The 25,798-nt window shown below is 47.6% G+C and overlaps 1 protein-coding gene and 1 long non-coding RNA gene across 2 annotated transcripts in view; both read left to right on the top strand.

Annotated features, from left to right (window-relative positions):
* The window catches only part of LOC127191004 (uncharacterized), a 104,797-nt gene extending 90,467 nt beyond the window's left edge, over window positions 1-14,330 (top strand). The window contains exon 4 of the long non-coding RNA XR_007830811.1: window positions 14,211-14,330. This is a non-coding gene — a long non-coding RNA (uncharacterized LOC127191004). The remainder of the gene's footprint in view (window positions 1-14,210) is intronic.
* Window positions 14,331-23,859: 9,529 nt separating this feature from the next.
* Znf648 (zinc finger protein 648) lies at window positions 23,860-25,736 on the top strand. Its single transcript, XM_051148248.1, has one exon. It carries the CDS (start codon window positions 23,860-23,862, stop codon window positions 25,471-25,473), a length of 1,614 nt encoding a protein of 537 aa, XP_051004205.1. The 3' UTR covers window positions 25,474-25,736.
* The last annotated feature ends 62 nt before the right edge of the window (window positions 25,737-25,798 follow it).

A 25,798-nucleotide genomic window follows, 5' to 3' on the forward strand; every position in this document is an offset into this window, starting at 1 on the left:
GATTAGATTGTACAGAGGCTAGAAGCTTCCAAGGCTAGACTTCCAGGCCTCGGTTAGCAGACGGAGACAGTAAGCCTCAGAGACGACAGTTACATCAGGCAAATACAAGTACTTTTACACTGCCCCTCTCTGACTGTCTGCTCCTCCTCATCTGAGGCTGGGTGTCTATGCTCCCACTGATTCTGCAAGCTGCTTGTTGAAGAACACCTTGCCTCTGCCAGCTTGAGTGCCGGGGGCATCCCCATTTTGCAAGACACAGAAGTGAACACCTATTGTATTATATCAGGGAAGACTGAAAATTTGCATATTATAATAGCTAGGACACCTAACTAATAGAAATACCACAATGCTTCTTCCACAAGCCTTTTTCAGTCCTCTCCCCAGAGAGGGTGTTGTGCATGCCCAAGGATTATACTCCCTCCCTCCCAGCCCCCTCTGTTTCCACATCAAAACCAGTTTTCTACCACAGCAAGGCCCATCTCAGTTTGCTTCCTCATGTGCTCCACCTTTGGGGGAAAACAACCAAAGAATGGTACTAGAAGCTCTCTAGGGATCTGGGCTGGGAAAGAGCTGACTGGATCCTGTGAGGAAGGAAGGAAAGCACCACAGTGAAGCTAGGAAATGTAAGAATCCAAGTCAGGCAGGACCTTGTACGAAGATGCTGCCTCAGGAGAGCAGCAGCTCAGCAATGTGGGTGCAGAGATAGGAGAGGGGTGAGCCTGGGCTGTGATTGTGAGATGAGGCCGGAGGGAAGATCTGTGGCCTGTGGTGCAACACTTCTGTGGGAATTCACCTGGCAACACTCTGCCCTTCCTGTTCCTCCTCATGCAAAGGTTTTTGGAAGAGTCTGTCATCAAAAATGGCAAATCAGTCCCCACCCCCTGCTCCTGGCTTCCTGCTGCCATTCCCAGAGACCTTGTCCTCCTGTCCCAGGGACAGGCCCAACTCCATTGGATTTCAACTACTGTCATAACTGTGCCTTGGGCTGGACCTCCACCTGGGGCGACAAGCTGTTCTCACTGCTGTTGTCCTAGTTACCTGAGTGACTCAGAAGTGCCAATAGAAGGCTTTGAATAGATGGGTCCCCCTGAGGGCCAGCCATTCTGGGCTCTGAGCAGTGGCTATCCCAGGTTCCTAGATCATGCTGCAAGGGGAGGAAGAAGCCAGCTCATACATGGTTATGACTTTTCTGTTTTTCTGAGTTTAGCAGTGTGCCTAATAAAGGCCACAGAGAGGTTCTGAAGGAGGAAGAAAGGCACAGCAGGGAGATAAATTTTGTGGGGTTTTTGGTTTTTGTTTGTTTGTTTTGTCAAGGCTTCATCAGATGGTTGAGAACGAGCACATTTTCCTTGAAGAAAATACAGTCTGCCCTTGAGTGGCCATTTTTCCTTGAGGATGGGGGTGACACCAGACAACTAAAGGGCCCGATGCTGGGCAAGTCACCAGCTTGCAACAAACACTCTGTCCACATCTCCCACACCTATTCCGAGGCTGTCTGGGGAATTCCTGGTTGAACTTTCCTTGTCTTCTGCAAATTCAGAAAGATGTGTAGGAGTCCAGTATTCAGGGTGCAGCAGAGGAAGGGAGCAAGGTTTACTCACTCTGTCACCCCCTTCTCCATCCTTCTCATTGTCTTCTCCAAACACCTTGGCCTTCACTGAACAAACACCCCAAACTTTTGAAGGAAAGGGAGCATTTTGTTAAAGCGCAGAGTCTGCCAATAAGCCACCTTAAGGGCAAGAGGAGAGGGAAGGAGGTCTACTGAAGTGCAGCGTCCTGGGCTCTGGTCCCAGGGATGCTACTGCTTATGACTTTCCTCACTAACATTAGGGTACCGCCTTGCTGTGAAGCTATCAAACATCATCCCTATAGCAACTTTATCTCAGGCCAGGCACCCTGGGTTGGAGGTCCTATGTCCTTTTTTTGGGGGTGTGAAATGGACCTGGGACAGAAACCTAGATCCTACTGCTCTTGTGTGCCCCATCCTGGGGGTCCACACACTCCTAGATGAACACTTAAGGGTTAACCGGGTGCGTCAACACTTCACTTCGTCAAGCTTCGCATTCTTCAAGACTCAAATCTATTCCTTCCTCCAGCACGAAGCCTTCCCTGCTAACTCACCGCCATCTTCTCCCTCCTCGCACACTTTCGCAGTCGTTAGCACTTTTCTCATTACTTGTTGTGTGCGCTTCGCTCGCCGTGGTCTCACAAGCCACCAGAGGCAGAGGCAGGAGATTTAACACAGGGTAATTCTGTCTCTTGGAGTTGCTTCTAGTGCACCTGAGAAGAGGTTTGTAGAGAGAGAAGCTGTTTATACCCAGATTCAACGCAAAAGCTCAGGAGCTGGAGGACAGAACACCCCACTGACATGGGAGGGAGGGAAGCTGGTGGTGTCTGAAAAACTTAAGCTTTGGATGGTGGGTGGTAAGGGTCTCTCAGTGAAGAAAAACACTTCCTGGCAGGGTGAACAAAGGTGTGGAGGCAGGGAACGAGGAAGAATGGGCTCATGGAGGGCCTGATCTGGCCAGTTCTTCTAAGTTGATGTTGTGGCATTGTGCCTTCTTCCTTGGGGCTTTACTGCCCAATGCTGTGTGTGGCAATGACTTCAGGAGGCACGAGGAAGGAAAAGGACCAATTGTTTTAAAGACCAGAGAGAGTCACCCTAGATCAAGGTTTTTCATTAATGGGTAGCCTTGCCATCTTTTACCCTAGTCAATCTTGAGATGCTCGGCATGGGCTTTGGTTTCACAATGGACTCTTGAGAGTATTGCCTGCCAGACAGGCAGCAGCTGAAGGAATAGGAAATATCATCCTGAAACCAGGGTTTCTTCTTCATACTTATTATAGACCGGAATGAACAAGAACTGACATGGGGGATGAACCATGCTAGGGTGGCTACCCAGGAAGGCTGAAGAGAGAATGAGAGGAGAGAGGGGAGGACACATGGGAAGGTGGCTGTGTTCTAGAAGGCTCTGTCTGTCTATCTTTCCAGGCAGCAGCCTCCCTGAAGACATTAGGAGGTAAAGACACCTCCTGTTCCGTCTCCCAGAAGGAGACCTGGGGGAAGCCAAGAGCGAATGCATGTTTGTTCATAGCCTCTGTTCCATTTTACTAATGAATATACTCAACTCTGGCAAGGCAAGGCCTTTGGGTGCCAGTCTCTCAGAGAAGTTTGACTGCCCTCCTCAGTATCATCTGGGGATTGTCAGGAAGTTCCAAGTTCAGGCTAAGCTTTGTGTTTCTTCTTTATCCTCCAGTTCAAGACCCCTAAGCTTTGAAGACCTGGAAGCACAGATGGTTATGGATGCCTACTGTATACAAGGTAGCGGGCATTGCAGCTTTGTCTGTGTCTCAGGTCACACTCTGAGACTGGTCTTCAAATCACAGTCATCTTCTGTTGGTGACTTCCCAGGACACCTTTGCTTCTGTCCTGGTGTAGGGAGTCCCTCAACCATGCGTAAATGCTGCCACCTGCTGGTTACTTATAGGACGGTCCCTTGTTCTCTTAGGCATGTTAGAGAGGCCTGAAGCAGGGTGGGCCGGAACAAAGTGGATGGAAACAACCCCCACCCCTTCTTCTTCTTCTTCTTCTTCTTCTTCTTCTTCTTCTTCTTCTTCTTCTTCTTCTTCTTCTTCTTCTTCTTCTTCTTCTTCTTCTTCTTCTTCTTTTCCTTTTTACTCAGCTGTGGAATAGTCTGTTTTGAGAGCTACACTGTCGCACAGTCATGTGCTTCTCTTGACAACGCTCATTCAAGCATGTCTTTGCCACCAGTCAACAGGCAGCTCTGGCTCACCCATCACTTTGTCTTAATTTGGTTCTAGTTAGGATATATGTATGGAGCACCTGATAGGAGCTAAGCATGGGCACAGGAGAGCGATGAGAGCCTGTACTTGTATGGAAGGGTTGATAAATCAGACATACTAGTGAGTAAGAGCAATTTCTATAGGAAGAGTTACCTGAGCAGAGTTCTAAGGGATAAGCCAGGGTAAGATATGTGAATAATGGAAAAGAAAGTTCCAGACAAAAAGACAAGCAAAATTGTATATGACTTTTTAAATATGGAAATTAATTGCTTTTTTTTTTTTTAATCTACTTCTTTTTTGCTTCCAAAAGATGGATTGTGAACATTTCCTTTTAATTTCTGGGCAAGTTTAAGGATCAAGAGAAGTGAAAGAAGCTTCCTAATTTCTAACAATTCAGTTCTGGACTTTAGGTGGTTTCCATGTCTGCTGTAAAAAGGCAAGAAGGATGCTTGGGTCTGTGGGAATGGCACCACGGCTGGAGGAAACTGGAGGCAGAGGCTGTGTCTTCCTTAGCAGAGAGTCCTCCAGGCCAGCACAAGAAGAGGAGTCTAGATCATTCCTCCCACACTGGCTCCCGCATACCCCAAGGGAAGTATCAGGACTGCGGAGGGAAGTGGATTCTCTCACTGTGAATGTTTAGCCTTGCAAGACTTTTAAGTTACAAGGGTAGCAGAGGCATCCTGGCACCAACAGACCTATGACTTGCAGATTGAGTGAGCCCAGATGTGACCCTGGCACTCCACATGGAAAACATTCAGGGACAAGACCTCTTAGTTTTTTTGAAGGACTCAAGAACCTTGACACATCCCTAGAAACAGAGAAACACAAGTTCAAATCAAGAGAATACAAGAACTCAATGTTCTTGCAAACCCAAGGTTTGCAGCAGCCTTGCAAGGTTGTGGTGTGAGCAAGGGCAGAGCAGGCCTCTGTTCTGACAAAAGTACAACGAGAGCAGTCCATTCCAGAGTGTATTGCCCTCTTGGCTGTGGCTTAGTCTCTGGTGGCAGGATGAAAAAAGTGAACAACCCCTAGGTTGATGGGGGACACATCCTATGTGTGATGGCAGAGGTGAGGGAGGGACATCTGGGCCTCTTAAAGTATCCAGAAAAGTCTTTACGGCTGACTCTGGGAGACAGACAGAAGCAGAGAAATGATGGAGGCCTCAGAGTCTAGGTGTTGCAGAGTGTTTGCGAGGTGCTGGCATGCCTGGACCACAGTGTGGACATGCCAGGCTTAGATAGGGACTGAGAGAGAGGAAGAGTATGGCCAAGGCAGGAGGCTGGTGGGTTGCGCTCAGTGTTCTCCTCTCTGGGTGAGAAGTGGGAAAGGCAGAATACACAGTGAAGAAAAAAGGATCAATCATACCTGTACTCCTGGGGTTTCATTTTTGTTAGATGCTCTTCAGAAAACCTGGGGTGCTGTGCTCTCATCACTGAATGGCAGGGAAACATCTTGGGATGTGTTTTCATTGACAATCTTTGCATGGGCCAGAAGGAAGGCACACAAGAGATCTATGGCTACCACCACATACATGATATGGTGGGCTATAGCAGGCTTTGCTACTGGCCACAGAAAATATTTACTGAGACCTCTGCTGGCCAGGCCAGTGTCAGCCTGCAGAGCTTTGCTCCTGAGGCCCCAGGCCTGGTCAGGAGCAAGTATCCCAGCAATGGCATCTTCGGGTCAGTGATCTTTCACATATGAGACATGCCTTGCACCTGTGCTATTTGAATAGCGCTTAATCTCACTTAATTTAGTATCAGTGAGACTGTGAACTCTGGAATCAGGCTACATCAGTATGAATATTTGCTCTGCTGCTTATTAGCTTTGGGCCAGGGGAAATTACTTAGCCCATGCCTCTGTTTCCTCTTACGGAGACACAGACAACATCCTCTGTGCATTAGGATGTGAGCCCAGCAGCTGGTAAGCACATAACTCATGTGGAGCAGAGTCATTGCTGTACAAGGCTTCAGGGGGCTACTTGGTAGTGAAAGTCCCAGGAGAGGAAGCTTAAAAGCCTTTTGTCTGGTAGGAGACGAGGAAATCTCTTCAGTGACTAGTTATTTTTTCAGTTCGACTCTGGCATCAGAATAGAATGGACAAGGAATACCAATTGCGAAGGTAGCTAGCGAGACCGTCTGAGTGGTGGGCGGGAGGCCAATGGTTCAAGGCATTCTGTGGCTCAAGAAGTTCTGGAAATCTGGCCAAATTTCCCTCCAGAGACCATTTTGATTTGCTTTATGCTCCTGAAGGTCATGCTCATCTGAGGCCATACGCAAGACAGAGCAAATATGATGCTATTTCTAGTATATGCCTTAAACACCTTCTAAAGATTAAAAGAAAGAAAAGAAAGAAGAAAGGAAGGAAGAAAGAAAGAGAGAAAGAAAAAGAAAGAAAGAAAAAGGCCACTTTCGATGCTTCCTCATTCTTGGCTCCAAGGCATCTGAAACACATTAGTATGCCCCTCAGGTCCTGCTAGGGTGCCCCTATCAGTAAGAACCACCCTTGTGGCTCTCAACACTAACCATTCAGAAAGGCAGCTCTCGTCTGAAATGTAGGGAGTTAAGTAGCAGGGTCACAGGATTTGGTGTGAGAGGTTCAACGTAGAATGAGAAGGACTGACAAACGTTACAGAGAAGGAAACAGTATCATAGCCTCAGGACCACCTCTTTCCCTTCTGGCTTTCATCTGCACCTTCTCAGGCCATGAGTTCCCTTGCACATCCCTCTCGCAATAGACAGAGAAGGTACCTTCTTTGCTCTACTGTGTAGTTTTAGAATACTCTCCCTCTTCGTTTCAACAGCCTAGCTTTGGGCCAGAAGATAGCTCAGTGGGGGGAGGGGGGAAGCTCTAGCCACGCATGTCTGAGAAGTTTGTTGCCTAGAACCCATGTAAAAAGTTGGATCAGATGCAGTGGGGCATGAACCCATAATCTCAGCTTTACTAGTGTGAGATGGGAGGCAGAACCAGGAGAGTCAGTCAGAAGCTCATGCATGAGCTAGCCTGGGGTAGGCAATATGATGACAGAAACAAGAGAGGCCCTGCCTCACCAAGATGGAAGGTAAGAGCAAACTTCCAAAATTTATCCTCTGACCTCCACACACGCCTGTCTGCTCCTTCATATGCTCATGCAGTATGTGTGTGCACGTGCACACAAATAATAATAAGTGAACAATAGCCCAGCTTTGAATGTCAAACAGTCTGCAGTATTTCCTGCCTCTCAGTGCTGTTTCAGGGACAAAAGTTCCCTGATTACTTCCTCTCATCCATTCATTTATCTCACTTGTACTTGTGCCACAAAACTCGGTCTTCCATAAACCCAATTCTGTGGCTTCTCCGTGTTTGCACTCACACAACTAACCTCAGCCAAAGGAAAGCACATGTTCTTCTTAGCTGTCCCGACTTTAGCTCACAGCCACTAACCTCAAGTGGACCATTCACGATGTCTGGCAGTTATGGAACCACACGTTCCGCTGCATGAATATGAACCATCCTTTTCCTCTTTAGACTTCCCACACCTTCTTTCCCAGTGGCCATCTGGCTGACCACCTTGGACCTACTTCACTGAGAAAACACAGCCCACACAAGCAAACTTCCTCAATTTTACCTTCAACTTCTACCCATGCCTTGCCATTTCCTCCTGTCACGGTAGATGGACGGCCCATGCAGAGGATGCTCCATTGTTAGGGCCCTGAGTCTCATTCTTTGTCATTGCCTTGAGTACGCCATCTTGTGTCTCAGCTCTCCCTGATGGAGGAGGGCTCTCTGAGTGATGTGATGTTCTAACTGACTGTAGTTCCTCCAGCTAGGCTTTGATGCCACATGGCTAGATGAAGGGCAGTGCTGAAGCCTCATTAACGTGAATTCTTAGCATCATTTGACACTACAGATTGTGCTCCCTTATTTACCATTTTCTTCCCTTGATCTTCAGGCCATCACAGCTGCTGATCTCCTTTCAGATGCCTTTTGCACACTTCATTCTGATGAATGTTTCTCATTCCCTCTGTCTGTTCACGTTTAATGGGCCCACCATTAAGATCTTGAATCTTCTGACCAATGGGGTGGAATTGAGGACCCACATATAACCTCAGACTCTTACAGCCACGTGATTTTTGACAAAGACGCCAAAAAAATGCATGTTGCAGAACAGATAACATCTTTAACAGATGGTGCTGGTTAAACTGGATAGCTGTACATAAAATAATGAAACTAGACCCCTTCCCCGGTGCCATCTCTTACTCTGTACAAAGCCCAACTCCAGATGGAACAAGGACCTTAGTACAAGACCTGATATCCTGAATCTGATAGGCACAGGGCTTTGTGAACAGGACCTCCATAGTGCACAAATTAAGAAAAACTACTGACAAATGGGGGCCTCATGAAACCCAATCCTTTGTGTACAGCAAAGAACACCATCAGTTGAATGAAGAAGCAGCCTACAGAATGGGAAAAATCCTTCACCAGCCACACATAGGACAGAGAGTTGTCTAGAATACGAAGAGCCAAAATGAAGCCTAAATGCCAAGGGTACAAGTAACTCAGTTAAAAGTGGGGATATAGAACTAAACAGAGAGCTTTAAAAAGAAGAAATAAAAATGGTCAATATATATACACATATATATTGTATATGTATACATATATACAATATATAATGTATGTGTGTATATATATATATATATATATATATATATATATATATATATATATAAAATGTTCAATGTCCTTAGCCATCATTAGAAATAACAAAATTGAGATTTCATCTTACCCCAGTCATAATGGCTAAAACCAATAAAACAAATGACAAAAATGCTGAAATAGTTGTAGGGAAAGGGCACATTTATCCATTGCTAGTAGGAGTGCAAACTAATAAAAATCAGTGTGGAGGTTACTCAAGAAAGCTAGAAATAGATCTACCATGTAATATAGTGGCATCACTCCTGGACATAGTCACAAAAATCTCTATACCTTGTTACAGAGACACTTGCTTATCTATGTTCATTGCCGTTCTATTCAACAATATCCATGGAATGGAAACAACTTAGATGTCAGTGGATGAATAGATAATGGAAATGTGATTCATATACTCATGGAATATTATTCATCTGTAAATGAAAATTATGAAACTTTCAGGTAAATAGATGAAGCTAAAAATAATCAGAGTATTATTATTGTCAGTCAACAGAAAGACAAACACCACATGTTTTCCCTTATAGCTTTGCATCTTTATATATGTGTGTTTAAATTGGAGCAACCATAGAAGGCAGGAAACTAGTGATGGGCAGTGGGGGTGGAGCTTCAAGGAGAGGTGGGTAGATGGACTGCAGGAATATGCAGAAAGAAAGGGAAATAATGGAAGGGCTCAGTGGGGTGAAGGATGAGAGAGCAGGGTAAAGGGGGGGGGGTATGGAGAGAGGTACCTAACACTAAAGACCTTTCAAGATGCCATATGGAAACCTACTACTGTAGATGTTTCTTAAAATATATACACACAGACACACAGACAACACAGACAGACAGACAGAACACACACACACACACACACACACACACACACACACACACACACACACCACACACACACACACACACACACACGGTCCAAATGGAATTATCCTATAACAGAGGTACAATGGTTTCCCCAGATACAATGGCTATCATATTAAAAGCCCAGTATGAGATACAGGCTGCCTCTTTTTTGCTCTTGGTTGCCCTTAAGAACTTGGTGGTAAGACCCTATTGCTGAAGACATCCATGGCTGAACCAGAGGGCATGAGAAAATGAAACAGTGCTGACATGGAAGCTTCAGCCCTACTGACTTGCTTTCTGTATAGCTCCTTTCTATAGGTTCTACATATAGTACCTGAGGAGAAAAGTCACCAACAGTTTTCCCAGGTATGATGACAACTGGCCTGGAGAGAGCTGAGCTCAGGGATTTTGGATTTCCCACACAGTGTGGAATACCCTCCCTCTTTCCCGAAAGCTCTGCAGCCCACTTCTTGCCCTCTTCTGGCTCTTGGCTGAACATCATCTCAGAGCCTTCCTCCTCATCCTCTGCCAGCTCCCAGTCCGTTCTCTTGTTCTGTCTACACTTCCTTGTTTGATTCTTCTCCATAGCACTCGTGGGCTCCATCACCCTCTAAAGGACAGTTTAATCAGTCTGCTTTTGATCCTGGCAAAAATGTGAACTCCACGCAAGCATAGATGGAACAAGAAAAGCATCTCTTTTGTTCCTCCTTCCTTTTTTAATTTTTAATTTTAACACCCCCCCTCCCCCACTGTATTCCCACTCTCTGGAACAGTTTATAGCAAGTTCTCAATACAGGTTTGTTGATTGCACTCACAACTTTAAAAACATCACTGTGGTTGTTGCAATAGAGAAAACCCAAAAGAGGGCAGGACTCCTCTGTGCTGATTCATGAGATAGGAGGGTGAGAGAAACCACAGTGGAAGGATGACTCTTAAATTTAAATTAACTGGATTGTTGATGGCCACATTTACTTGAGATAGCAATGTCTGAGAGAGGAATAGGTTTGGGAAATTGAGTTTTGGATGGTTAAGTTTAGGATGTTAATGAGTTAAGTAGGCAGTGGAAAATACAAATTTAGAACCCAGAGATGTATATTTGGTAGTCTTTAGAATAGAGACGGAATTTAAGGCCATGGGTACGGATGAGATAATGTACAAACAGGGTTGAAAGAAATGAGAGGAGGGAGAGGGAAGGGAAGGGAAGGGAGATAGAAGAAGGAAGAAAGGGGAGGGGCAAGGGGAAGAGGAGGAAGCAAGAAAAAGGGAGAGGAGAGGAGAGGAGAAGAGAGGAGAGGAGAGCTTAGGACAAATTCTGGCAAACGCTGACATTTGGAGCTAAGAAGTGGTGGAGAGCAACGGAAAGCATAGTACTGTATAAGGAGGCCAGGGAAGGGAAAGGTTCTCAGGAGGGAAGAGGGCGTCCACTTGGTGGAGGCCGAGAGCCTGAGAATCTTCTAGAGCCTCCCATGTGGAGCTTCTTTCTGCTGGCAGCTTCAGTTAACCAGAGAATGTAAGCCAGAGTGCATAGGGGAGGTGAAAAGGGCGTGTACAGAGAGGGATTCTGGTGCCTGAGAAGCAGCACTGGGAGCGACAGGGGTGGTCTCTTACCCACGACAGGGGTCCCTCCACTGGGCTGACTTGGGAGGTGAGAATGTAGGTGTCGCTCCTGGGTTCAGAGGTCACATTCACATGGTGCTGTGCTTCCGGGATCTCCCATCCAAGACTACTCGCTGTGTGGATCTGGGCAGCAGACAACCTCCAGCTGTCGGCTCCCTTCAGGGCTTGCCGCAACACCGAAAGGAGCCTTCTAGGACCACCTCACATCCATCACATCCTCTTTATGCTCCCTGCTTCTCCTGACTTTCATTCTGGAACATTCTCACCCCTCAGCCCATGCTGGGCACTCTAGCCAGCAAACTTCTTACTGTAAAACTCCCTGCCAGGGTTGTCTGAGACCTATCCTGCTGACCCCCCCCCCCGCCCCCGTTTTGTTCAGCAGCACTAGTCTCTCTCACTGATGTCTTGTACCCAAACTCTGTCCTTTTGGCTGCTTCATACGATATATTCAATCAGAGGCAGAAAGAAGTCCGCTTGTCCACGTACAGCGCAGTAGACGCTGTGCTGACTTTACTGTGGGGCCTAGCACGCTGTGACCATCAAGCGAGGCCAACACGGTTGGGCTAGTCAACAACCAAAGTAGAGAGAGGAATGGCTAGGTCGGCTCTGCTAGCAATCATTAGACAACGTGTACCCTGATGCTGCCTGCAGTTTGGGGGCCACATGCGGAAAGACCCACAAATGTTATTGACTGATGAGTGGAGTCTTGGGGCACAGATGGCAACAAGACTCTCTGTTTTCTCTTATCTGTGGTACTTCATGTTTTCTGTCTCCAGCTCTACGCAGCTGTTATATATTGGAGCTCTTGCCCCGTACCCGCTAGCTCACTGTTGTGGTGTGAGGCTGAATTTGTCCTCAGTTCACCCTGGCCAGGAGAATCCATGTGTTCAGAGACGTCCAGCACCAGGAAAGGAAATTTCTTTCAAGAAACCTGGCTTCACCGGCCCCGCTGCCAGAGCGGGATGAAGAGAAGCCCTCTCCAGTAATGTGCCGGCGGTTGAAAGAGGAAGAAGGGGGTGTGTTTTTATGGAAACCTTGGTCGCCTTTCCTTCTCTTCTGTGAATTGCCTCTGTGTTCAGGCAGCAGACTTAGACAGCTGTGAGAAGAGGCTTGTGGGCGTGATGGGGGCCTTGGCAAGAAAAGGCCTCTTGTACCCCTGCCAGTGTCTGTAGGTGGTGTGACCTGAGAAGACTGAAGAGCCAGGAGCTTCTCAGCCGCGGAGACTGAAGCCAGGATCCCGTAGCAATGTTCTTGTGCGCCAGAGGGGGAGCCCGAGTATCGGGAGTGAGGAGGAGCCAACCTAGTGCAGAGTCAGGCGCTGGGGCTGCTCTTCCGGAAAGGTGAGGGAGGACTAGGAAAGATGCAGAGGAATTTATTTGAAAAGGAATTGTCCTTATCTAATGCTTGACAAACCCAAATTCAATCTTTGAAGCCCGTGCCAAAGCCTGCTTTTCTGGGAAGGATTTCCAAACCTCAGGCAAAGCCAACTATCCCGTTCTCTTTACTGTCTGTTGCATTGCCTGCGCGTGGCAGTGTCCGCTGGTGGCTCTGAGTTCTCCAGCAGGTAAAAAGCCTGCAGAGCAAGACGTGACTGGCTTCCCTACGTGCCAGCTTGGTACCTGGCTTCTCCTCGATGCAAGTGTGACTCATGCTTCAGAATTATGCAGGAATTTAAACCCCTACCCAGATCTAGCCAACGGTCAGAACATTCTCCACAGTTGAGTGGAGAGTGGAATATGACTTTCTCACGTACTCTGGTGCCTCACATTTGACCATGTCCCCTGGAGGGGGAGACCGGGTGGCACTCAGAGGAAGGACAGCAGGTTGCCAAGAAGAGACATGATACCCTATGAGCATATACGGGAGAGGTAATCCTCCTCAGGAACAGTCATAGGGAAGGGGAATAATGGGAAAATGGGAGGGAAGAATGGGAGGATACAAGGGATGGGATAAACATTGAGATGTAACAAGAATAAATTAATTTTAAAAAAAGAGAAAAAAAAAGAATTATGCAGGAATGTGTTGAAATGTAGATTCTAGGTGATATGTGAACCTGGGGAACCTAGAATTATCCTAATTAGGCCCTCCAGTTATGCTTGTGTACAGCAAAATTAATATAAAGTTGAAATGTCCAAGTACTTTGTTTTTTATTAATGATTTCATAGATGTATATAATACATTCGGCCGTCACTCATCTCTTTTCTTAACCTCCTCCCACCTTCATCGTCCCGGTCTCCCTCCATCTTTAACCCAATCCCTGTCCCACTTTCATACTTTTTTGTTTCGTTTTTGTGTTGTGACCCACTGGAGGCAGGAACTGAGCTATTGGCTTGCTCAGGCTTACTCAGCTTGATTTCTTTGTTTTGAGACAGGATCTCACTATGGAGCTCTGGGCCAACCTGGAACTTACTGTGACGGCAGGCTAGCCTTCAACTCATAGGGATCCTTCTGCCCCCACCTCCTGAGTTCTGGGCTTAAATGCATGTATTACCATGACTAGATTCAACCTGATTTCTTTTCTTTTTTTTTTTCAAAATTGGAGGTCATTTTATTTTTTTTATCATTCATAAGCACTTGCACAACTGCATAAAGCATTATAAATACCAGTTGGGCCAGTAGCCAGTGCATATATGTTTGCATGCATGCATGTGTGTATATATGTTTAACCTTTCCCTGGGCTCAGCAAATCTCCAGTTCTGGAATGAAGTTATCAGTTTATCATGGTTCACAGCCTCATAATTACATCTTTGAAAGACCCCAAATTCAGGCAAATCATGGCTAGCATAGTATGTGACAGCACAATTTTAAGAGAACAGACCTCAAGATGGATGATATAAAGGTAAGAGCTGCAGCCTAGCTCAGCCCAGTGCAACTCACTGTGTTGGTTGGGGTTTGTAACCTTGATCAACCTGATTTCTTATACACACAGACAACAAGCTCGGGTGGCACCATCTTCAACGGAATGGACTCGCCTATATAAATCATTAATTAAGAAGATGTCACACAGACTTCCCGTCCCTACAAGCTAATCTTATGGAGGCATTTTCTCAATTGTGGTTTCCTCCTCACAACTCCAGCTTACGTCGGGTTTAAAAGAAAGAAAGAAAGAAGCCGAGACATGTGATTGCCACATACACATTTCATAGATAATAAAAATTACCTGAACAGTAAATTTTATCCTGTGTGAGAGATGCTCTGGCACAGTGTATTCTAAAAAAGAATGGAGGCCGTGGCTCTAAAATGATTCCCTGTCCTATTTGCAGGTTCTGTCTGGTAGTGTGGCAAACACTGACATAATGAAGGCGAACAAATATTGGATGAATGAATAAATGCATGATGGAGCAAACAAAGGAACATATGCATGCCAATGTCTGGAGAACAGAGGGCTGCAACAGGTAACTTCTAAAATCTCATTTAGAATTCTGACATTTGATTTCCCCATCATTTTTACTGCATCCCAGGACTCTGGTAATTCACAAGCAAAGAGATTCCTGTGGACGTGAGATCAGAATGCTCTATTTCAATGTGTTCGCCAATTAAAACTATGTAGCATCTTCCAACCTCCCATTTCCGAGCTTGGAAAGGCCAGCTAAGGCCAAAGAAGATCTGAAGGTGGTGTAGGAGGCTCAAAAAAGTTTCTTTTGTGGCATTTCTTCTTTGTCTTCTGCAGAGTCCCAAGACTGACGTGTTAGGTATCCTGTTACTGTAATAAAACACCTTGACCAAGGCAACTTATAGTTGAAAGAGTTGAATTTGGGTTTACATTTCCAGAGGATTAGAGTCTATGACAGAGTGCAGGGAGCAGGCGGTGGGCGTGATGGCGGAGTTGGGGGAGCAGGCAGTGGGCATGACGGTGGAGTGGGGGGAACAGGCAGTGGGCAGAAGTGGTGGCTGGAGCAGCAGCTGAGTACTTACATCTAAAGCCCCAAACAGGAAGCAGACAGAATGCACTGAAGACAGTGCAGGCTTTTGAAACCTCGAAGCCTGCCCCCAGTGACACACCAAAGCCACATCTTCTAGGCCTTCCCAAATCATTCTGGGTTATCCACTGGAGACCAAGTATTCAAATCTCTGTGATACTTATGGGGGACATCTCAAAGCATCACAGCTGAGATGGAAAGTGGAGAAAAGAGGCTTGGCGTCTCTGTGACCTGGAAAGATGTGTTATTCCATGGACCAAGAAATGTTAAGCTAAGTCAAAAGAGAATGTGACTGTTTGGCTTTTTTTTTTTTTTTTTTTTTTTTTTTTTTTTTTTTTTTTTTTTTTTTTTTGTCTTGACAACCATTGCTTAATAATCCCTTGCTTTTAGATATTCTTAAGAGGGCCACTATAGTACAACAAAGGTTTCCAGGAGCTTGAAGAAGACTGGTTCCGCCAGGTGGTGGCAGCATACATCTTTACTCCAACATAAGGGAGGCAGAAGCAGGTGGATCTCTGAGGTCAGCCTGTTCTACATAGTGAGTTCCAGGACACCCAGGGTTACACAAAGAGATCCTGTTGTAAAGCAAACAAATGCCAAAAAGAAAGACAGAGAGAGAGAGAGAGAGAGAGAGAGAGAGAGAGAGAGAGAGAGAGAGAGAGAGAATGAGAGAGAGAAAGAAGAAGAAGGAGCAGGAGGAGGAGGAGGAAGAGGAGGAGGAGGAGGGAGGAGGGAGGAGGGAGGAGGGAGGCTTCTCCCTGAAGTTCACTCGAGGAGGTGGATGAGTCACTGGGTGAGGCCCTTAGACAGTGTGAGGAAACAATGTCAGTGGGGGTATGGGCTCCATTTGGACTGACGGTAGAGGTGATCCCTATCCAAAATTAGATTTTCATTAATATTGATTGGGAGTAAAGAGAAGGTTTACCCGGCAGCCAGGTTCCAGGGTAGGCATGCTAGGCCACCTTACCATGCACAGCCAAACGTGACTGGGTAGGAAGGGGAGGCTTTCAGCTGGGCTCTGTTCTGAGAAGTTCCCGGAAGAGCTGAACTGAGAAGCGCTTCAATGCTTGACATCTTATCTGCAGGACAAACCTCCCAGCCCATCACTAATTGTTTCACATTTATAGCATACTTGGGGAGCACGTCTATCTCCCCAAACCACTGCGTGGATATTCTCTCAGTGAGACTGTGTGACACAAGGAGACAAGAAGCAGAACAGGAAGACAGACTCCCTTTTAGAATGAGAACAATTCAGAGAAATTTCTGGAGCAGTAGGCATGAGGCAAGGGGATCAGCATGCCTCTACTAGCTCGAGGAAAAGGATGTAAGAAACAATTTATTGAAAAAATCATGAGGTAGGGTGACACAGTTCAATCAGTAAAGTGTTTGATGAACAGGCTTGAGGGGCTGAGTTTAATAATTAGAACTGACATCATCATCATCATCAACAACAGCAACAACCACCGTGCCTGGTAGCAGACACTTTTAAGCTCAGCACTGGTGAGGCAGAGACAGGTCGATCCCTGGGGTGTGCTGGCCAGTGAGTCTAGCCTACTCAAGTGTCAATATAAGAGATCTTGTCTTAAAAACTGAGATGGTTGTCCCTGGAACAATGACACCCAAGGGTCATCTCTGGCCTCCGTATGTGCACGCATGTACACACACGAGTGCAGACACTCACACACCTACATAAAGAATGGTTACTGTATAGCTAACAATGAGATGAATGCTTCCCCAAATATCTTAATGTTATTTCACAACCACGATATCATGAAGACAGATATGTATACATGTACACACACACACACACACACACACACACACACACACACACACACCACTATGTATTCCAGGCACCTTGACCTCAATTCAGTATGTAACTTGACAGGCACTGAACTCAAGATTCTCCCATCTCTGCTTCCTGAGTGCTGGGATTACACGTGTGAGAGAGCATCCTCTGCTTTCATGAAGATTATTGTGTGCTTGTTTGTTTTTGTTTTTGTTTTTTGAGACAGAGTTTCTCTCTGTAGCCCTGGCTGTTCTGGAACTTGCTCTGGAGACCAGGCTAGCCTCAAACTTAGAGATCTGCCTGCCTCTGCCTCCCAAGTGCTGGGATTAGAGGCTTGAGCCACCACCACCACCTGGCTCACAAATGTATTTTGATTCCTATTTTACAGCTGGAAAGTGTGAGGCTCAAAAAAGTTAAATACATTGGCCAAGACTGATTCAAATGAAACTGAGATCTAAAGCCAAGTCTTTCTAACTTAAAACTGTGTGGTGAATCCTCCTAGATCTGCAGTTTTGCTTTCTGTGGGCAGACTCTTACTAATGAACGTTATTGTCTGATAGAATAATAATATTGAGAAAGTCTTGAGCATGTGTAGGATGCTCAAAAAGTCCATCCATGAATCTTTTCCAATGGTGACATCAATTGTTCCCAGTGTTCCCAGAGTCCTGTGCTTCCTGCTGGCTGCGGAGTACAAGGAGCTCAGGGAAGCAACCCTGGCTTCAAAGCTATGGATAAGACTCAGTGGACTTCTCAGGCATCACAATCTAGTCCTGGCTCCATGAATAACACTCGTTCATGAACCCAACCAAGAGCCTACAGCATCCTTGAAGGTGGAGAGACAATGTAGCCTCTCTTCTAGCAAGGCCCCTCAGTTGCCCTCAGCCAGCCTGTGTGGCTGACAGGCAGCACGGAGCTCTGGCTGCCACTGTACCTCTTAAGAGGCCAATGCGCCATCCCGACCCTATGCTTCAGGCTTCTCTCTCAATGGCTCCTTTCTTCCTTCTTCCTAGACAAGCACACAGGTCCTTATTTGCACCACTGCCAAGTTGGACAGCTCAGGGGGAGTAGGAGGAATGCCAGATTTTTAAAGGAGACCTGAAAACAGAAATTAAGACAATACATTCCTTGTTTGCATGCATGAAGCACTGGGTAGAATGTCAGATTCCAGAAATTTTATTCGTTCATTCACTTATTTATTGTGTATACTTTTTGCATGTGCTTTTGTGCATTTATGTGAGAATAAGTGTGTACATATACACATAGAGGCCAAAGGACAAAATTGCGTGTCTTCTTCAATTGCTTTTCTACCTTAATTTTTTTTCCCAGTATCTCCCACTAACCTGGAATTTACCAATTAGGCTAAACCAGATGGCCAGAAAACCCAACGGATCCTTGTGTCTCTGCCTCCTCAGCATCTGGATTATAGATACTCAGCTGTACCTGGCTTTTTATATGGGTGCTGGGGATCTAAAGTCACATGCCAAACATTTTTCCAACTGAGGCATCTCCAACTGAGCTTCTGGAAGTTCCTAAAACAAGGGCAGAAGTATGGTCTAGGCCAGCTCCCCATGCCTTGTGGGGAAGTTTGTGGAGACAAAAGGAGACAGTGAATATGCTTGTGATGGCCAACGTGCAAAGGACTCAGGGTATAAGATAGTCCAGAGTTCATCTCAGACTCCACAGACCCTCTGTGTGCATATCATTAATATGGCCAAGAATCTCAAGCAGCAAAGATACAAACCACTTGGCTAAGGGGGCATAGCATGGCAGAAACTCAGGGACACAGGGGCTCACATCACCTCAGGTAGCATCCGGGCCCACTTCAGTTTCTATTTATCACAAGGATGCCTGCCCCACACCATCAAGATGGTAGTATTGACATATCCTGAAAACCAGAGAGGAGTTTGGGCAACTTTATATGGAGACCCCATGGCATATGGAAATTAGTCAGTGGTTATACTTTTCTAAAAGAGAGACAGGAACACAAACAGTTCAGGTTAATGAGAATCAGCTCGATGGGCAGAAGTCATGTCAGCTAAGTGCAGGGACAAGAATGTCTTCCAGGGTAGCGACTGCCAAGACCACAGCACAGTCACACAGCTCTGAGTGTGAAACTAAAGGTTTCCAGGGTGGAATGAGTCGGGAATCAGGCAGAGGCCATGGTTAACAGTGAAGATCCTGGTTGGGGCTGTAGCTGTAGCAGCAGAGGGCATGAACAAGGCTAAAGTCCAAGCCCTGGTGCCACAAAAAGGAAGGCTGGAGAGATGTCTCATCAGTTAAGAGCATTAGTGGTTCGTATAAAGTGCTCAGGATTGGTTTCCAGCACCTACATGGAGGCTTACAACCATCCATAAACCCAGAGGATCTGATGACCTCTTCTAACATCTGCAGGCATCAGGTATGAATGTGGTGGCATACAAACATAAATGTAGGTAAAACACTCATACGCATAAAACAAATACATTTTTAAAAATATACATATAAAAGAATATAGTCACACATATATAATATATATATGTGTGTGTAAATACCCCAATATCTTATACTTACATTGTATCTGTGAGCGGGGCTTCTGTGTTCACAACCTTTAATGAGGCCAGCACTGATAGTGGGCACCCCAAGGGCGTGTGGTGAGGACTAGCTGGGGTGCTGGGGTGCTCTATTAGGATAAGGTAAGTGTTAGAACTAGTTAGGACTAGATCTGCCACACACAGCCCAACTCCAGCCCTCAGCTCCATAGACCTCCTCACAGATCAGCAAAGTCACCATTTTCCTGTACATGTATCTAAATCCCAAAGCCCGAAGGATATGGCCACTTGAGAAACTTTGACTTTGGGTAAGTGTTGGGATGTGGGCTTCCTGAACCCCATTTGGACTCTGAGAGTATGATGCACATCTACACTTCATGCCTCCTCCTGCCTCTGAAGTCATGCCTGCAAAATACCAAGGAGCAGAGAGCAATCTGCTCTCTGGATCACACCCAGAAAACTGGTGTTGGGTGCCAGTGTTCCTATCAGAATTATAGCCCAACAAGGGCCATTAAAAACAGGCACATTACCCAGGAAACCAGCAACATCAGCATGAGAGTGAAACGAGCTAACCATGCCCCCTTCATGCCCCTTTCTTTTCTTTTCTTTTTTTTTTTTTTTTTTTTTTCCTTTTCTCCAACACTAGCTTAGAACGCATTGTGTAATGCAGGTTAACTCCACACTTGACCCACTCGCCTCATGCTCGGAGGGCTGGGATAGCAGGTGCACTCCACCACACCTAATTTACCAGCTAATTTTTCTGTTCTGGACTATGTTCCAGACGTATTGCTGGACTCTTGCAACATATTATTAACATAGTCCTCCCTAGCCCTTCATAAAGATGATACTATCTTGATTTCCATTTTTTAGATGAGGATCCAAGGGATGAAGGAATTAAATAACTTGCCCAAGGTCAACCTAGTGGGTGGTAGAATCCAAACCCAGACCCAGAACCTTCTGTCAGCCAGCATTATTTTTGGCCACATAGTGACATCACAGGTAGCATGTTCCAAATTCCTATTTCAATGTCCTTAGCACTCGATCTAATAAAAGAATATTAGGTATGTGGGGTTTTGTTTGGTTGGTTGATTTTTTTTTTTTTTTTAGCATGTGAGTTTTGAGTGGCCAGAAATTCAGAACTACTGAGCTTTGTATCCTGGGTCAGCTATTCTCTTCACAATAGACCCTCATGGGAATTAGCACTGAAGAGAGCCAGGGTAGAGCTGGACTCTGTACCCACACACCAACTCCCTGTACCTCATGCACCAGCTACATTGCCATGAACATTTCTGAGCCAAGGATTGGATTAATAAAAGAATTTGAGGACTGTTCCCCATTGCTGTTCAAGCCCCTGGTCTGTGCAGGTGGTCACTAGAATAGGGCACTAGAGTGAGGGGTAAGGTGGAATCCAGGTCAGGGGATAAGGTGCTTACTAGAGCCAGGAAAAGGTGTTACAGGCTTTTCACTGAAATGCTCCCCCAGAAAATGACCCCCAGTTGGAGGTCCGTGAGCACAGCAGGGCAGGAGTGAAGGAAGGATGGCTTGCTTTGTGGGAGGAGGGAGAGAGAGCAGGAGGTCTAGGGCCACCTGCAGGAGGACTGAGAGGCCTCTGAGGAGGGAGGAGAGCCAGCTGTGGGCAGGAAGGGAAGGCGGGGAACTGAGGGAGCCTGAGGTTCAGGCAGAGAGAGGGCAGTCCCGCTGTATTTCCCAGGCTGCTCCGTGGATGGAAGCAAGAAGGTGGCTGAATGTGTTACCTTGGCTCCACCTCCCACTCCTCTCTCTGAAGCTGCTGCTTTGGACACAAATGGGAGAGACACAGAGACATCTCTGCTAACAGGAGACTGGTTCTAGTAGCTGAGGGGCCAAGTGGGACAAAAAGCCTGGGCAGGGTGCTGCACACCGTTCTCTGCATTTTCCAGGTAAGCGACTGTTTATGTGAAAACCGGAAGCCAAGAGCAAGGGCCCAAGTAGCGGAGAAGGCGGGAGGTGGCTGGGGTTGGTGTAAGCTGGAAGGAGTGCAGAGGGAGAAGCAGGGGCTTCCGCAGGAGCAGGAACGAGCCCCAGGCAGGCTCCTGAAGAGTGTCTGTGTGTGTAGTGGGAGACCTGGGGCCTGCACCGGGTCCACGGTCTGGCCGATGGATGTGGATGAAGTTCAAGAAAGGGCTGTGCTCTCGCGGTCTCAGAACCAGGCATCTGGAGAGCAGAACCTCCAGCCATGCCTCCTTTTCAGCGTTCCTCTTCCTAACCAGGTGTATTTGTGCAGACTTTGCCAGATAATTATACCCTGAGCCTTGATCTCCTTCTAGCCTTCCCTCTGGCTGAGAAAGATCAAAAGTCAATTGCCACGGAAGGGACAAGGAAGGTAGACCATATTCATCCGGGAAGTGGCTTACCAGAAGAGGGGGTCCTTGTCTGGAAAAGCAATCTTCCCAGAGGCTCCTGAGAAAGGTAAGCTATCAGAAGCCTGTGTGATGGCCTGAGGAGGCTTACCTATGGACCAGAGGAAGGGAACAAGACACGAGCTATGGAGAACAGGGGGCATATGGGTGATAAATGGATAAGGTGAATGGTCCACAGAACAGAGGACTCTGCACAGCATGGTGCCACACACAAAGAGGATGAGGTCTCAGTATCTGTTTCATACAAAGCCAGCATCCCTTTGTTCCCCAGCTGGGGGGAACTCCAGACCTGATCCAGCATGCTAGTCAGCTGGAGTTTGCTAGTGGTGTGTCTCTTCTATCTGTGGCACATGCACACAGTTGCTCTCCAAGATCCGTGATGCCAAAGATATTCCAGACGTGGTTTCTGGTCAAAATAGACACCAGCCACACGCTGAGATGTTATGGGGGGAGGTCAGTGTATCAAGAGGAATTACCCCCACTCCTCCACCCTGGGCTTCAGGACACAAAGGCAGGTCTACAATAGGTCTTCAGTATGTAAAATAAGTGAGGGTTCCTCCCCATGGGGCAGTAAGCAGGTAAGGGCGCAGAGAGGACAGTTTAATAAGGTAGGTACAGGGCATGCGAAGTACAAAGGCAGCTCCTCTCATCCCTGCTGAGGTGGAGGTGGAAAGTGGTGCAGGCAGAGAGGGAGCGTGGTGACAGTTACTCTTCAGTGACTAAATATTCCTGGCCATCCCAGCAGCAGTCTGTGCAGCATGGGACCAACTCTCTTTCTCCTGCAGAGGGCAATCTGGGTCAATGAGCTCAGGAAGGAGCCCTGGGCTGAGCCAGCACAGCCAGGGTTCCTTGGCCCAGCAAACACAAGGGGCTTTGATGCCTGGGAAGAGCAGCAGCTCCGCTCCCCTCCTCCCTCCCTCCCCCCTCCCCTGTGCCCCGCACCCTCCTCCCCCCAGTTTGCTGTAGCTGTTCTTGGCATCACCTAACCCCAGGGCAGGCCTTGCTCTGGAGGCCACAGCTAAAAGATGGTAACGCCCAGAGTACAGCAATGGGATCGGAGGAAAGGCCCAGAGCTGGTGTTTTTGAGCTGGGTAGCCTCGGGCAGGCAGAAAACCTCATTAAGGTTCAAGGTCCTGTCTGTAAGATGGAAGGGCAGATACAACAATAGCAGCCTCTGTCTGGAAGGAATACATGAAAAGGTGTCTGGAAAACAGTCAGCATAGAGTAAGTGCCCAGAAAAACGGGGGGGAAGGGGAAATTGGTTTTCATTGTATCTGGCATCCTCAGGGTGTTCCCTAAAACTAAAGCAAGCTCACCTCACTGGCCAGTGACTAAGTCCCATCCTCACTCCAAGGCCCTCAGTAGTCTCCCACATTGGAAGCCAGTCCCCTACACATACATTTCTCATTAGCTGTCACCCATCAAGCTTTGTCTGTGTCTTCAAGCTAAAGCAAAACTAAATTGAAAATAAAACTCAGGTGGCTTCTGCATCTCATGCCTTGCTGTCCAAACCTTAAGTCCATGCTTGCCAAACTGGGGAACATGTACCCTTGTGGGCATGTGGAGTATACTAGATGTGTGATGCCATAGGGAAAGGTTAAACATTGGAAGGTGAAGAGAGAATATAAATTCCCATAAACCTTTAAAGTGGAGTATTTTAAACCTGTCTCCTTGAGTGCTTCTCCTCATCTCCTGTGGCAGTTAAAGCCTTACCATCCATTGCAAAGACCTCAAAGACCTTGCCCAAGCAGACAGGTGGCTTGGGAAGCTGCCTGGTGTCTTATGTTCTCACCCCATATTTCTGGGGGACTATTCTTTGCTTTTAGAGGAGGTGGCCTACACAGCTCAATGCCTGCGAGACAGCCCCAGATGTCCGTTATAGGATAACACACTTGCCCTCCTGGCAAGACAAAGCCTGTTTCTTGCTGTTTCATCTAGTTCTCCAAGGCTAGAGCACATCTGTTTTGCTAACATTTGAGGTGTGGGCACCCAGCAGATCCCTCTACCCCTGGCTGTCTCTGGGCTTCTAGCAAGCAGGATTTCCAGAATGGAAGATGGGCGACTATGGCAGTTTCAGAAGGACCCAGAGCCTCCTTCATCCTAAGATGGTCAACAGTATGAACAATGTGCCTGCCATGGACATCAGTGAGAAACGGAGCCATGGTGGGACTTCATATCCTCTGGCTATGTATGAAGGAGGTTAAGTACACTCACTGTTGTTTATGTCTCACCTTCTTCCTTTCTGTAGGAACAGACAATAGAACTGCCTGCACACCATGGCAGAAGTAGACTCCCAGGATAGGTGGAGCAAGGTGGCTCTTGGCAGCATGATTCATGATACCCAGATGTTGAACATGAACTTGGAGAGTGAAGATGAGGATGGTAGGGAGGGTGGCTTCCTCGTAACTCAGACCAAAACTGACTTGCCATGTGACACCCAGTCCTGCAAAGAAGAAGAGAAATGGTCTGTGCCCTTCAGTGCTGGACTCAGGGAGAAGAAAGCTGGGGTGATGCCTGGAAAGACCAACAGCTGGGGGAAAAAGGCATGCAAGATCACCCTGACCCAAGCCTCCCCGGGATTAGAGGAGGCTCTCACTGCCCGCTCCCGAGGCTCCTTATACAAGGCTGTAGCTCAAAGACAGGCTCCCAGGGACTCTGTGCGCAATGATGGGGGCAAGAGGGCAAACAAGGATACAGTCCCGGATGTCCCGAGCAGCCTCTTAGACAGTAGAGGGTCTTTTGTAGCACAGAACAGTGCAGAGGCATTCTCCGTAGACAAGAACTCTCAGGAATATTTTCCCAGGTCTGAGAGCACCCCAGCGCCGACTTCAGGCACTCCTGCCAGCCTGGCATCAGCGTTGGCAAAAGCACAAGGCAGTAGAAAACTCCAGGGCCAAGTGGGCCCAGGAGTCAGCGGGCAGGAAAAGGAGGGTCCCGATAGGTGTGTACAGGGCAGGCGGGCCTTTCAGAAGTCCAGCAAACTTCAGGGCCCCGCGAAACACAGTGGTACCAAGCCCTATATTTGCCAACTGTGTGGGAAGGCCTACTCTCATCGCAGTACGCTCCAGCAGCACCGGCGCCTGCACACAGGCGAGCGGCCATACCAGTGCCCCTTCTGTGACAAAGCATATACTTGGTCCTCTGATCACCGCAAGCACATCCGCACCCACACCGGTGAGAAACCCTACGGGTGCCCGGACTGCGGGAGGGCCTTTGTGCGCTCCTCTGATCTGCGCAAGCACCAGCGCAACATGCACAGCAACGACAAGCCCTTCCCGTGTGCCCAGTGCGGTTTGACTTTCAACAGGCCTCTGTCGCTGCTGCGCCACCAGCGCACGCACCTGGGCGCCAAGCCTTTTCGCTGCTCCTCCTGCGGCAGGGAGTTCTCGGTGGCCAGCCGCATGGTGGAGCATCAGCGCGTGCACTCTGGCGAGCGGCCCTTCCCCTGCTCCACCTGCGGCAAGTGCTTCACCAAATCTTCCAATCTGCACGAACACCAGACGCTGCACACCGGCCAGAGGCCCTTCAAGTGCGCCGACTGCGGTGTGGCCTTTGCGCAGCCCTCGCGCCTGCTACGCCACCAGCGCATTCACACGGGCGAGAGACCCTTTCATTGCATAGAATGCGGCCAGGCCTTCGCCCGCTCCTCCACCCTAAAGCGGCACCAACAGATTCACTCTGGGGACAGGGACTTCATCTGTGAGGAGTGCGGCAGGGCCTTCTGCTTCGCGTCGGAGTTGGCTCAGCACATCCGGTTGCACAGTGGGGAGAGGGCCTACCGGTGTGAGGGCTGCAGCCAGGCCTTCACCTGCTCCAACCACCTCCAAAGGCACCAAGCCAAGCATGACACCTGCAAGAAGGAGCCTGTCGCCTTCTCCTCCGATGAGTGACAGCACCATTGGCTTGCTGCTAAAGGAAGCTAAGACTTCACATTTTATTCTACCCTCAAAGCTGTACTGCCAGCCAGGCCTCAGTAGTCACGCCCTCCCCACTCCTTGGTTTCTGGCCACGGGGTGGTCCATGTACTTTGTGTATTTGATGTGTTGTGAGACAAAATAACGTCTAGGATAGTGTCCAGGTGTGCAGTGTCACACCGGTCTCCCGCTGCACAGAGGCCATGAGCAGTTGGAAAAGGGTAAGTAAGATATGGGCTGGCCAGTAGTTGTATTCCTTGGTTCAGAAGATGTCAGCTGATGAGAAGGCATAGAATTCTTT

This window comes from Acomys russatus, chromosome 6 (assembly GCF_903995435.1).
Source record: "Acomys russatus chromosome 6, mAcoRus1.1, whole genome shotgun sequence".
Lineage (NCBI taxonomy): Eukaryota > Metazoa > Chordata > Mammalia > Rodentia > Muridae > Acomys > Acomys russatus.